Source organism: Prunus mume, linkage group LG6 (genome assembly GCF_029339155.1).
Source record: "Prunus mume cultivar Tortuosa linkage group LG6, ASM2933915v1, whole genome shotgun sequence".
NCBI classification, from domain to species: Eukaryota; Viridiplantae; Streptophyta; class Magnoliopsida; order Rosales; family Rosaceae; genus Prunus; species Prunus mume.
In genome coordinates this window covers 6,648,304-6,662,077 of record NC_142703.1, presented here as the reverse complement: position 1 = coordinate 6,662,077, position 13,774 = coordinate 6,648,304, and the positions used below count along the sequence as shown (strand labels likewise).

At 35.1% G+C, this 13,774-nt stretch overlaps 2 protein-coding genes across 4 annotated transcripts; both read right to left on the bottom strand.

Annotated features, from left to right (window-relative positions):
• Positions 1–695: 695 nt before the first annotated feature.
• LOC103336306 (uncharacterized) lies at positions 696–9,066 on the bottom strand. Of its 2 annotated transcripts, XM_008239350.2 has the most exons (13): positions 8,736–9,063; positions 8,575–8,640; positions 8,065–8,130; positions 7,901–7,976; positions 7,233–7,310; positions 5,827–5,924; positions 4,975–5,048; positions 3,946–4,033; positions 3,681–3,838; positions 3,433–3,475; positions 2,669–2,734; positions 1,643–1,720; positions 696–1,105 (listed from the first exon to the last, which is right to left on the bottom strand). In XM_008239350.2, the coding sequence occupies exons 1-13, from the start codon at positions 8,832–8,834 to the stop codon at positions 986–988; spliced, it is 1,110 nt and encodes a 369-aa protein (XP_008237572.2). In that variant the 5' UTR covers positions 8,835–9,063; the 3' UTR covers positions 696–985. The 2 variants fall into 2 exon arrangements, with proteins under 2 accessions (XP_008237572.2, XP_088910086.1); XM_089053960.1 differs by lacking the exon at positions 7,233–7,310 and having other exon boundaries at positions 8,736–9,066.
• Positions 9,067–11,161: 2,095 nt separating this feature from the next.
• LOC103336307 (small ribosomal subunit protein uS8my) lies at positions 11,162–13,102 on the bottom strand. Of its 2 annotated transcripts, none has more exons than XM_008239351.3 (3): positions 12,857–13,096; positions 11,881–12,041; positions 11,162–11,696 (listed from the first exon to the last, which is right to left on the bottom strand). In XM_008239351.3, exons 1-3 carry the CDS (start codon positions 12,984–12,986, stop codon positions 11,598–11,600), a joined length of 390 nt encoding a protein of 129 aa, XP_008237573.1. In that variant the 5' UTR covers positions 12,987–13,096; the 3' UTR covers positions 11,162–11,597. The 2 variants fall into 2 exon arrangements, with proteins under 2 accessions (XP_008237573.1, XP_088910085.1); XM_089053959.1 differs by having other exon boundaries at positions 11,661–11,805; positions 12,857–13,102.
• Positions 13,103–13,774: the final 672 nt, after the last annotated feature.

Here is a 13,774-nt window from a genome sequence, read left to right as displayed (position 1 = left end):
TTCCTCACTTAAAATTGTTTTTTTTTTTTAAAATTTTGAATTCTTGGTGATGCCATTCACTTATTATTTAAATTCTTCATGATGTCATTCAAGTATCAATTATCATCCACTTGGGTTGAATGGCTTAGAAAAGATGGATTTGGATTTTGACTAGAATGTAAGCTTAAATAAACAGAAGATTTTTGAAATAGGTTTTTATTTGTGTGAACGAGAGAGGGAGGATTAGAACTTGCGAACTCTTACGTAAAATTTGGAATTTCAAACAACTATATTTTACGAATTAAAAATCTGAAAAACTATCTATCTAATATTTAATAAAATCCTTATATTTGAAATTTTGTCTCCAAAATGGGCTAATATATATTTTTTTTCTTTCATCAATTTGATTTATGAACATAATCTTTCTGCAACTTGTAGATGAATATAAAAGGGAGACTTTTTAAGGAACTGGTAAAGCTGTTTCATGGAGACTGAGCTGAGGATCTCAACGGTGGGGTGGAGCCCATTTTCATATTTTAAGGTCGGCTAACTAACCCAGACCAACCATACCCCCCAACCAGACACCAGCATAGCCCATTCGCCATATCCGTCAACCTTGCCAGGTATCTTGACCCTTGACTTTTGACACATTCATCTCAAACAGAGGACCACATGCACACCACAGCTCTTCAACTAGTTACAAAAAACAAAAACTATAAAAACAAGATCCAAGCTCTAGATATGGGCTTTTGACCCTGCCCTGCTTCCACCGCAATCAAGAAACAGTTCATATACTTGATTTGGTTCACACTTGGCCTTGCCTTTTTAAGGAAGAAAAACTGAAACCATACATTCCATGTACAAAATATAAATTCCACAACTTAAAAAAAAGAAGCCACTGTGGATCGTTGCTTAATGGGGGGCATGGTTGTGCTATTACAATTCTGTTGTACTACACGAAAGTGAAAGTCATCTTATATAGAAGAGATGACAGTTGAACAAAGCATTAGGGAGATCCATTGGCAAAACCTTGCAGCATGCTTGTTTTGCTTTCTTTCGCTACAACATCGGCCACAAAGATACTCCCCGAGTCGCACCATCCACCTAGAACATCTTTGTTTTGGCACTGCAATAACATATACAGTTTGAGATTTTTAAAGGCAATCATACAATATAGCACAGCAACGCTGTCTTTGTATGGATGGACTAGAAGGAGCACTATTTATTGTAGACCAAGAACTTATTGATTTTCTTTGCTTGCTGGATGTCCTCGGTCAGTTAAAAAAACATGTTTGCTTGCTGGCAGAAAGACACCAATAATTTAAGTGTAACTTGAAAAAGTAACTACTATATGGATTTTCTTTGCAAACACAAACTCAAACTCGATATCGGACTGTGGGTTGCTTAAATTTTATAACACGGAGTAAATAACAAGGATAACTGCTGGTCCCAATTGAGAACCAATTCCCTCTAATTTGGTTTGGTTAATTTCATCAGACCTTTTAACTTAATTTTAAACAGAAGATGAAAATTTATAAGTTTATTTACAATTAACAAAGTTGTAATCCGACCAATTTAAGCTTTTGATTGATAGGACAACAGAATTAGCCTAAGAAAGGGTAGTCTACATACATACCATGCAAAACATTAGAAGAAGTAATACCTTGCTAAATCCAAGCCAGTTTGAGTCTCCTCTAAATGAAAATACCTTGCTGCTTTCTTTCCACTGTCCACAAAAGACCTGCAAACACAGTTGTAGGTGGGGCAATGAGAATTGAGAGTAACAAGTCAACTAGTAAGAACCAAAGTAACTTCATTCATGCCTCTCTTAAATTTTAAAAGAACTTCGCTAACAAAACTAAAAAAAGTTTTGTATTACAGAAGAACTCTTAATCATAAAAACGTTTTGTAGCAGACCCACACATGAAAATAAAGCTTGTCACCCCTGAGTGTCTTATGGTTCATCTTCATGATGACATGGCTGGTGTTGCCACCTAGGGCTCCCTTGGCCATTTGCTTAGGCACCCTTAGGAAGCCCAAAACCACGAGGACTTAGTTCTGAGCTTTGGCTGTCTCCATTTTTTGTTTCTTTCAAACTATAGATTTTATTAGTATTCCAATTATTGCTATAATTATATAACTGAAAAGTACATTACTAAATATATATGACAGTTTCTATATGTTAGTGAATGGATCTCATTGTTCTTCCAGGAAGTTGGTACAGTGTAGTTATTACATACTAACTGTGTTGGACAGCAAGAACCAATGTCGCAAAATAAGTTGGGAAGAGCAAGCCAATGGTATCGCCACTTCCCAAGGACAGATTTGGATAGCATCTAATTATTTACGAACGACTAACCTAAAAGATACCTTGTCCTTACCATGATCCAATTTATAGCAGTGTGTACATGTGTGAACGTGATTCCACACTTTGTGGCTGATGGATAAATACCAGAAAAATTTAAGAACCATCTAATCAGAAGTTTGAAAAATCTTCGTGTTCATAACAAAATACAAACACTAACTTTTCCTTACAACAAGATAAATGCATCCAACCAATCTGTTAAAAATAATTAAGGTGATTACTAAAAGAAATAAACTACTAGAGTTAAGCAAAATAATTCACCTAAAAATCAAATTACCATGTAAAAAAACATAACTACCACCAAGTAAAAAAACCCTAAATCACCTCATAGTCAACCCCTTGTATGTAGATATAGTCGGAGTCAACTGAAGAGAATGCAAGCCCCGTTATCTGCAGTTAAAATGTTATCTCCAGCAGCTATATATAACGCAAAGAATGAAACAAGAATGAAATTGTGTAGCTTGAAAAAACAGAGTGGAAGTTCACTATATTCAAGATTGGAGTCAACTATTAACATCCGCCTATTTACTCTGCATTTGACCATACCCATGGCACTCTTTACCCTGGATACAAACAATTCATGAATGATGTGGTGGTAAAGGGCCTTCAGTCAGGTCTATAGGTAAGAGATTTGCGTGTAACATAGGTAATCCATTTTCAAAAATTCCAGTCATTATCATTAATAATTCCAATCCAAAAACCAAAACCAGTCCTTAGTTTTGCCATTGCAATAACTTTAACAAACCCTATATCACTTCTAAGAATCAAATTTCTTGTTGATTGCAAATTCAACTTATTTGCAAGACATGTATGGTGCACATAGGGGCATATTATAGCCATGATTGGGTGGATACATGGAGAAGAAAACAAGGAATATGAGTCTGAGATCCTTTTCAGACAATAAAACCTACGTGGATTCTTAATTTCTGTAGTTGCAAGCTAGGTATTGTAACAATAATGCACATATACCAACATGAAGGAGCAAAAAAATAACACTGTAAAAAGGAGAAAAAATTGAGTGAAAATGTAAAGAAATAACCGTAAAATGGAGCATAAACAAAAACAAGGCAGCATAGGTTAAAACTGACCTCATATTTCGAGCAGTGCACCCATCTTGATAATGCTGACCATCTACATCAAATGAACATATCATATATCAGGTTCCAGTTCTCAGTTTGTAGCAGAGTGGAAAAGAAAAGGCAAAAAGACAACTAATGCTCTATTTCTTTTCCTTAACTTCTGAAGAGGAAAACATAAAATCTTAAATCAACAAGAATCAAAGTACCAAGAGTAACTTGAATAACCTGGATATGATATTGAACCAAATGGTACCAACCTGCGAGGATCATAGATTGTCACTGTACGATCAGCTCCACCGACTGCAATATTCCCAGTTGAAGAACTGCAGACAGCATAAAACGCATCACCAAGGGAACCACATATTCGTTGTAGACAGCCACCATTTTCTTTCATTCTCAAGTCCCATATAGTCAGCTACAGTTATTCCAATAGATGAAGCTGAGCAATTCAAGCATAACTGAAGAATAAAGTTCGTGATAACATTTGAAAACCTAAAAATGCATAAAGCATAAAAGTTCTACCTGGGAACCTTCTGTGATTGCTAATATAGAGCCCTCATTCCCATAATGCGAACTTTTTGTGAAGTTCAGTGATGATGGGTACCAGAGTCTGTAAAATGGCTATGTTAACAACAAAGGTCCACAAAGATCTTTTTACATAAAAGTACACAAGTTGACTGAAAGCTCTATATGGATCTTAGGTAATGCATATAGGTTTTCTGAATAGCTGCAGAACCTACATTGAATATAGCTGTGATCAGTCAGCCATTAAGGTGAAATGAAAATTTTGGGCAAGGTGCACACAAATCACGTACGCAATCTACGTAGACACATTTTTCATTAACTAGTCATACAAGCCGGATAGCCAACAACTTTTCATGACAATATAATTATTCAAAATATAGAAAACAAATATTGACTAATAGAGGGATTTCACCTTCAATTCTTTAATTAATTTTTTGTTTTCATCCTGGCATAATATGCAGTAGTAAATTGAGACAATATGGCAGTTCTAGAAACAACCAGAGGTGATAATATTTTACATTTCAAAACATTACAAATCACAGTGAGGAAACTTCGGCACTTCTTTGCTTGGTAGAAAGCATATTAAACCATCACATTGATTGTAGTGAAGTGTAAAATAAATTTTAAGATTTAATTCAAGCCGGGAAATTTTTTTGCAATGAGAAATCATGTATAATCATTAATATTGGTCACAAAGATTTCTCTGTTTGTTGATTAGTTCATAATAAATGCTGAACACAAATGCACAACACCATAAAATTATGTGATGTTGGAAAAGCATCCATTAGCATTGACTGTATGGGATCAATAGACTTTCGGTTTTGTGGCACCAATCTCCCTTTGAGGGCTCAGAAGATGGCATTTATGAATTTCCCAGCTGAAGTGATTTCTTCAAACTCTCTAGGTTCTTGACAAAACAAGGGTAACAATTATATGGAATTTAATTTTTTTATAAATAATGTCAGGGATGGTAATTTCCACTAGACATAACAAAAAAACTATTCCAGCACCACCTGTAACACTTACGTACATAATGTCCTGACATGGATGTCCTGGTCATAAACATCAATCGTTTTGCAGAAGCTACGTGCAACAGCTGCCTGGAATAAGAGATGATTAAGAGTGATAGAGAAGTACAGGTAGGAAAATCTAACCAGAGAACAAATCACAGTCTCCCAAGAATTATTGAGTTAATTAAATGTTCAGAAAGGAAGGGACAGGCAAAAGCAGATCTGTCCTGTTTCTCGTTAGGAATGACATCTCCATATGACTAATAAAAGTTTCCTTCCAACTTTTATTTATAATGTAAAATTATAGTAGTCTGCACATCATTTGTCTCTTATAAACTCAGCTTCTCTGAATAACACTTGGGCCTACAATGCCAAACCTCTTATTATTATTATTTTTATTTTTATTTTTTAAATATATAGATATATATATATATATATATATAAATTCTCATTACTGTAATGATTTTGATTTGTAATTCCAAGAGCTTATACTGGAACTGTGTCAAAAAAAGTCTGTACACAAATAAAAAATATCTCCTTTGGAAAAAAAAGAAAAAGAAATTAAAAAGACAATGAAAGGTTTTTACAGACAAATGAATAACCTTAAAAAACAAGGTTTCATTTGAAAAAGACTCTTAAAATCTCAATCATCTTGATTGTAAATGAGAAACAACTAAAACACTAGAAAATAAAATCTAAGACAAACAGAGTTCAACATATTAAAGTGATTATCAAGAATGAAGACAGTGCACTTCATATTATATTTGTGAACATGGTTCAACTATGGTATTCTCAGCTGATTACTCACTAATGAAACATAATGCAAAAGTTCAGATTAAGCGTAAAAATAGAAGTAAGCACTCAGTACCGTAGACCATTGTGTTGGACTGAAGCAAAGCCCCGCCCAACCACCTTCTCCAATGCCACAGTCACGAGGCAATACTGAATAAGTAAGCCTCTCTACATCTGAGAATTTAATAGGTTAATCCTACAATTAGTAAGCCAAACAAAAAATGAAATATGCTCATAGTTTAAACCATTTCACATAATTCAATTGATGATGTAATATTCTGCCTAACTTTCTTGGTAAAATGATGCATAGAATGTATCTAGTCAAAATACAAGGGGAGAAAAAACCGATGCATTTGGTAAACCCTATTGGCAATTTTAAATTTTAATATCTGTTCTGATGACCATTGGGCATTTTTTGTACTAGCCTCTTGCACATGCTCCAGGTTTGTAACACTATCTCAATGTCAAGATGATTAATGGGTAGTTACTCTTTTTACCTTCTGCTAAAGCATTTTAGGCATTTAGTTACTCATGAGTGGGAAAGGGAGGTTAAAGTTTTCATGGGAAGTCCCTTTTGCCTTAAACTACGTACTACTCCATATTTAAGCAATTCTGGTTACTCATTTTCAGTTGTTTTTTAATTTTTCATAGGTGAAATTCAAAAAGGGAAGTTAGGTAGTTGCTCAAGAGTAGCAAAGTGTAGTTACAGAGTCTTCATGAAAAATAAACTCTCTGTCTGTATCTTTTGAGTCATTATTTATTTATGGTTAATTTCTTGTTTCATAAGGTGGATTCAAAATAGAGACACTTTTGGATAAAAGTATAAGAGTAAAGTTACATAAAACAAACAAGTATTGAAGAAAACTAAAAGACAGAATGGTTAAATTAGGCAAAGATCACTTACAGCACAAAATAACAGAAAAAGGACAATCAAGTCAAACCATGAATAGACACCACCACTTTTATGCATCATCATTTCGAAAGATGGGTGATTTAACATTCCTATATGTGAGTGAATGAAATTCTTAATGGGCAATGATTTCCCCACTCCTATTTTATCCACTTACACTCCTTTTTTAGTTATAAAAAAGGAGTGTAAGTGGATAAAATAGGAGAAAAAGGAGTGGGAAAATCACCACTCTAAATTCAAAAAATTTATTACAAAATGGATAGGTGAGAGCAACTTAAGAAACCAAAGGCCCACCAGCCTGCATCCTTGAGACCAGCATGCCATTGGTAACCAAGCAACTTAACCTACCAAAAAGATAACAAAATATTTCTCCAATTTTAAGGTAAGCAGAAACCTGTGTGCTAACTATTCCAAAAATTACGAAAATTTAAGGCAGAGATTTGGTTGAATAGGACTCATAATAAATCATCTCCCCGGGAGGCCACCAACTTATGAGCATACATTCCACAAACCCAACAAATCCCCAGAACAAGAATAGAACCACAAATCAAAACTTAAATACAAAATTTCACCTGTACCAGTAGTATCTAGTTTAGATACAATAAGATGACCATAAGAATCAACAGTTCCCAACACTGAATAGCCCGTGCCTGCATTTTTTTATATATCAAGATAGCAAACTATAAGTAAATTACACAAATGTCCAAAACCATTATTTTTTTCTTTAAAAGAGCACATGTCCAAAACCATTCTGAAATGATATTTGTACATTTTCTTAAGAATTTTCTCCATTATCTGAAATGAGATAGTCAGCCTCAGGATAAAATTTTCTACATTCAAAAGGCTTTTGTGCATTCTGATAAACACTTTGAGAAGCCAAATTCTGTCCAATGTCCTCATCTAAGTTTGACATTTAATCCTATAAAAATGTGCAAATTGGTCATGCTCTTTCATCAAAACAGTCAAAGGCCTAAGAAATTATTCCACAAAATGTTACCACCACTCTTCAATTGGGATAATAAAAGAAGTGCACAAAACCCTTAAAAAATAAGAGGTCAAAGACGAGGAGTAATGTGCAAAAGTACCATGTACCCTCATCTCTTCTATATATGTTAGGTCCCAAAATTTAACAATGATGTCATGGACAAGGACAACCAACGCAAAATGTGAAAAGATAATATTCCAAAGAATGCGACCTAACAAAACAAAAAAATGAAACCTGACTGCAACAATCACTTACTTTCAGTTTCAGCAAGAACTATACTCTGAATTTCTGAACGATGAGGGCAGCGGTTAACCATCAAAGAGTTCATAACCTTCAAGGATTCATTGGGTTGATGACACAATTAACACATAATATACTCATTAGTGAATATCTGTGATTGAATTCATGAGATCGCATACCTCAGTGTGTACTGGGATCAGAAGGCTTTCTTTTCCTTCGCTGATCAGAGAATCTTCCAATGGAATCTTAGTAAAAACAAAGAAAATAAATAAAATAAAGCTTCTAGCCTAACCACCATACACTTTGACTAGTAATATATGAGCAAATTATGTCATACTTACATTTTGGTAAATGTCTAATACATATGGAACATAAACAAACATTTCTCACTTGAACTTGGCTATCTAACTCATGTTTCTTCACAATTGTCCAAATCAAATTTTAGACATGCCTCTCATATTTAAAAGCTACAAGCAATTAAAAACACCCAAATTATACAGTCCCACTAATTGGCATAATTCTTCTTTTATAACCCTTTCTGAAAAATCATTTGGTACTAGATATGAGCTCCACCACCATGAAGACTATACCAACAATAAACTTAATAAAAAATAAGCAAGTATCCAACTTTCAAAACCATAATAGAAACAAAAACAAAAAGACTCAAATTATGATATGCAGGCATATACCTGGAGTTTGTAAATCTGGCAACCGGAGGCGATGTAGACCCAACAAGAAGAGCAGTCCTCGCTAACCTGACAACGAAATTATAATTGCATAATAAAACCAAAAATGAACTTTGGAGAAAGCCAAAGAGTTAGGGTTAGGGTTATAGAGTTTTGGGGAGTACATGGAGAGCGAGGCGAGTGGACTGGAGGCTACCAGGAGAAGGATTCTCTATGAGAGAGGACGGCACCACCGCCTTGCTCAGACTCTTGGCCTCCAACATCTTCCTCCTGCAAATTGATAGGGTCTTTGGGAATACAAGGTGGCGCGAATTTGTCACTACTGGAATAACGGCTATAGAGGTAGAATAGGGGTTTCAGGATTTTAGCGGGTAACCCTATTTGAAGTTTTTCGTAAAGGTAGCTTAAACAAATTTAACCCAAGCTAACATAGTCTAGTCTAGTAAAAAAAAGTTTTGACTTGCAGATTTTCTATGACATTATAGATGTGTGTGTATTAAAAAAATATCTCTCCCTATAGTTTAGATTATTACTTATACTGAAAAAACATAATAACACAAAAATAGAAAGAAAGAAAAAAGCCCACCCAGAAAACGTAGCACTCTTCTTCCCAAAGAAAACACTCCATAGAGGGGGAGGAAGAAGCGTCACTATCCTTTTCCCCTCTCCTTCTTCCGTTTTTTTTTTTGGGTTAGTTAATAAGTCTTTTGGAAGTTTTGAATAAGAAGCCTTTTGTATTGATTTCTTCGGGTCATGCTCAAATTGAAGTTCCCCATAATCTCTTTTGGGCTATGTCCTCAATCAAATTACTTTTCCCAAAATTCACTCTGCAATACTCATCGTCTCTAAATTTAGTTCTATCTCGTATTTGACGAGTTGGTTGCAAATCACCCTTTTTTTTTTTTTTTTTTGGCTAGGATTGTTCGTTTGACAAATTTATTTGCTTTTATGTGCAGTTAGATTGCAAGAAACCATGTGTTATGAATTTTGTTTTTGCTTCAAGACTTTATGAGGTGGTGGGTGTGGCAGTGTCGATGCTTCTTTAGTTGGTGGTGGTAAGGTTCATTTAGGCTACTAAATTAATTTAGGATTTCGGTTATGTTGGATTTATGGACTTTATTTGGGATTATATTTAATATTAGCTTATTTTATAAAAATATTATTATTAACTTAATTATCAGGTCAGGTCAAGCTACTCATGAGCATAAAAGTTAAGGCCGAACCCCTACCCTTTAGAGCATCTCCACCCATAAGGGCTAAGTCTAGGGCAAGGGTTGCCACTATTCACATGAATAGTGGTGGCCTTGCCATTTGTGGTTCCACCCTAAAAGGCAAGGGCAAGGGCAAAGCTAAGGCAAATACTATTCATTTTACTTTATTTTCTATTTTTTTTTATACTTAAACCATTAATTTTGATAAGCCTTTTAGATTATATTTTCGGTTGTCACATTATTTATTATAAAATTTTCACTTAAAATTTAAGATAACATTTTTCGGATACAATTTTCGGTTGCCACGTGTCCATATTTATTATAAAATTCACATCTCACTCATCATACAATTGAAATACCTACTCACTTATCATATAATTGAAATATTTTTGGTCATCATAGTCCGACACAATGGAATACAAGGACAACTCTATCATTGGTGAGGCGGTTCCACCGGATCACAACGTGGGTGAGTATTTTCCTTCGGAGGATGTAATAGTGCCATTATTTCGACACGAAACGCACTACTGGAACCGATGAGGGCATTGTTCACTTGAGGAGCCATGTATAATGGTTTTCCCCTTTTTTGTTTTCTCTTGAATAATCTATTTAAAAAAAAAGGAAATTGGAAATGCAAGAAATATATATATATATATATATATATATAATGACATTAAATTGAATAAAACGACAAATTTTTTTTTTTACCTCGTCGCCAAGATTTTGACCTCTTCGAATGTTTGTCCACGACCCTCCGGCTTCGATGGAAGAGGCCATTTGTATTTTTGCACAAATGAAATTTTGTAATAGATAATTTGGTGTGGAAAGTGAAAAATATTGGAATGAGATGAATTTGTATGAAGATATGGTGTAAAAAGTGAATAATATTGATAGGTAATTATAGGGTAAAAATCCAGAATTTTTTGGTATTTTTTAAAAAAAATTTCAGAATTTTGTAGCAATTTTTTTAGCCAAAAACGAGGACCGTCTGGGTTGCGACACGTGGCGCATGCCAGTTGGATTCTATCAGGTATGACGTCAGTGCTGACATCACCGCCCTCGGACTGAAGCCCAGGTGAAACCTGTCCTTGGGCTTGCCCGGGCTGGTGGGACCCATCGATTGCCCGGGCCTCTTCTCTTGCGCTGGAGCTGGCTTGGGCTTGCCAGGGCTTTTGCCCAGTTTCATTGCAGCTGTGGAGCTGCTCTTACAGAACGGAACAGGTTGAGCTCATCCATTATATCGGACCAGCCCAGAGAAGACATTGGAAATGCGACTGAGATCATAAAATTCTTACTGTGTTCTAACTTCGTTGATTGTTTCGACCAAAAATAACTTCATCGATTCTGTAATTTATCAGTCCTCCATCAACACGTACATATCTCATTCTACCACAATAATATAATTTATCAGTCCTCCACCAACATGTACACATCTCATTCTACCACAATTATACGTATTTCAATTGACATTCACATCTCCCTCCATAAAAATAAATAATGACAATGCCATGCAGTCCAACAATTTTTTCTCTTCTTTCCAACTTATGTCTCATTCTCACATTGCATGCTCTCCAATTCATTAGATTCAAATATAACCATTCTCTGTCCTGTTTCTATGCAACAATAGTGATTATGTATGGGTTTTGAAGAGGAGAAACCAAGATCATGTTCTTCCATTGATCTAAATCATCAGTACGCAAGATTCACATTGATTGATTTTTAAAGTCAACCAAACAGCACATATCTCATCGGTGAAGTCAGGTTCTCATCATAGAAGACTAGGAAAACCTTTTCTCTCTTCCCATCCACAGGATGTTAATAAAAATACCCAAGAACTTGACCACCCACATTACGTCGAATAGCCTCTTCATGATCCAAGACACCATCTGGAGTTGTGATCACAACATAACCCCACTGCAAGGAGAGGGAGAGGGAGAGGAGGAGAGAAAACCATACTATGTTAACCTTTCTTGAACACATTGATCCATGACATAAAGTAAACACACAGACCTTCCCAGCTGGGCTGTTTCAGTAATAAAAGGGACAAATAAGAATCAAGAATTTTGCCAGATCTTTAGGGATCAGGAAGTTAACAAACCTGGCGCGTTGGAAGCGTACGGAATTTGTACTCCTCAATATCCTTTGCCTTGACATCCTGCCTGTAAGTGAGAGCTCGACAATCGTTAACCCTGCCTTGTAGTTGAACTGTTATCCTCCCCACTCTATGCGGATCAAAAACTTCAAAATCCTTGATATAACCTGATCGAAACGATACCACACTCAGAAACAGCACACATGCAACAAACTAACAAATAGCATTTGGCGACAATATGGATTTCTCATTCCCTCCTCCAAAGAAACCAAACAAGAAATGTAATGATTACATGGCCAAATATTTCATTAGCTACTTATGTTTCTCCTGTACGTTCAACAACTTCCCAAAAGAAGGCCCTTCATCTAGTATATACAGAGAATACAAAACCCCTCTGCTTACCAACATAGTTCTTATAACAGCTGTTGAAAGTCATCCAAACTTTAGAAGAAATTCCTCTATTCCTAAGCATTATCAATACAAGGTATACGGGTATACTTAGAAATGATGTCTTTTCCAGTTGCATAATCTTTAGAAAGGTAACCTTGTTTTGTCACAACCAATTACTTTCAAAGCCAGGACAAAAAGAAGATTTAAGATTATAGATTCCAATTGAAGCAACGCCATGTTTGAAAAAACAAACAAAAACAAAAACTTCCCTTTATCATCTCCAAGTTCACTCCAGTTCCAAATCAACAGTTTATTTCAAGCCAAGTAGCTCCAAAACATATGATAATTCATCTTATTCATGACAGAAAGCACTGGAAAAAAGAAAAAAAAAGAAGAGTTCCTAGAGCCATACTAGCTAAGTTATAGAGATCCTTAATCACTACAATGTTACCAATTTCAAAACCCTCTCAACAAAACTAACTTTACAACAACCCAGAAGCAGAAAATTCATAAGAATGCCGAAAAGTTGGATAATTTAGCATTAATTAACAGAACCCGTATAAGAAAAGGAGAAGAAAATGGAGGTGTTTACCTCGATGTTTCATGATTTTGAGGAAAGAAGACATGACTGTGGAGATAGGTTGCAATTCCACAGTGGCTTTTCCTCTTCTCTCCGCGTTCACTATTGACCTCAACGCATTATTCAATATCATCCTCCCCATCTTTCTCTTTGCAAAATGCAAACCCTAACGCAGAGGATGGCTCAGTTTCTCTGTAGGAACACCATGGTATTGCTGCGATTTATTTATTGATTATCCGCGATTTATTTTTGGGAGTTTCACTAAACTCAAAATGGGGGTTGAAATTATAAAAAAACCCAAGCACTATTTAAACATATAAATACACCCAAAACTCATCATTACACACACTCAAAATCCATTTATAAACACACCCAAAAAGTTGACTTTTTGATTTTGGATGTGTTTATGTTTAAATAATGCTTGGGTTTTTATAAATACATGTCTAGGATTGAGTTTATTTATAAATTTGTATTTATTTTTTAAGTTAATTAAACGGATACCCCATGAATTTTGTGATGTTTACACAAAAACTCGTAACGTTCCAAAAATTACACTAAGACCCCCTAACTTATGTAACATTAGCAAACCTTGTAGTAAATGTAAAAATAGATAAAAGCAAAGGACGTGTAGATCAAGTGGTTAAGAGGCGACTCCACCTGAAGTCTTAGGTTTAATTCCCCTCTCGCACTATCGGTTCTATATAAAAAAAATAGCATGTTGAAATTTTTGTGTGACTGGATGTAACTAGAGTTAAAAGATCCAAGTTCGGTCACATTCATAACGAGAATGAATGAAAAAGAATGAGGGCAAAGTAAGGCGGATATTGGAGTGGTTCTCACAAGTTTTGAAAAACCAGAAAGAAAACCATAAACCCTAGTCATTGTTATGGATTGCCAAAACCTGACAGAATTGTTCCAATTTGGAAAATT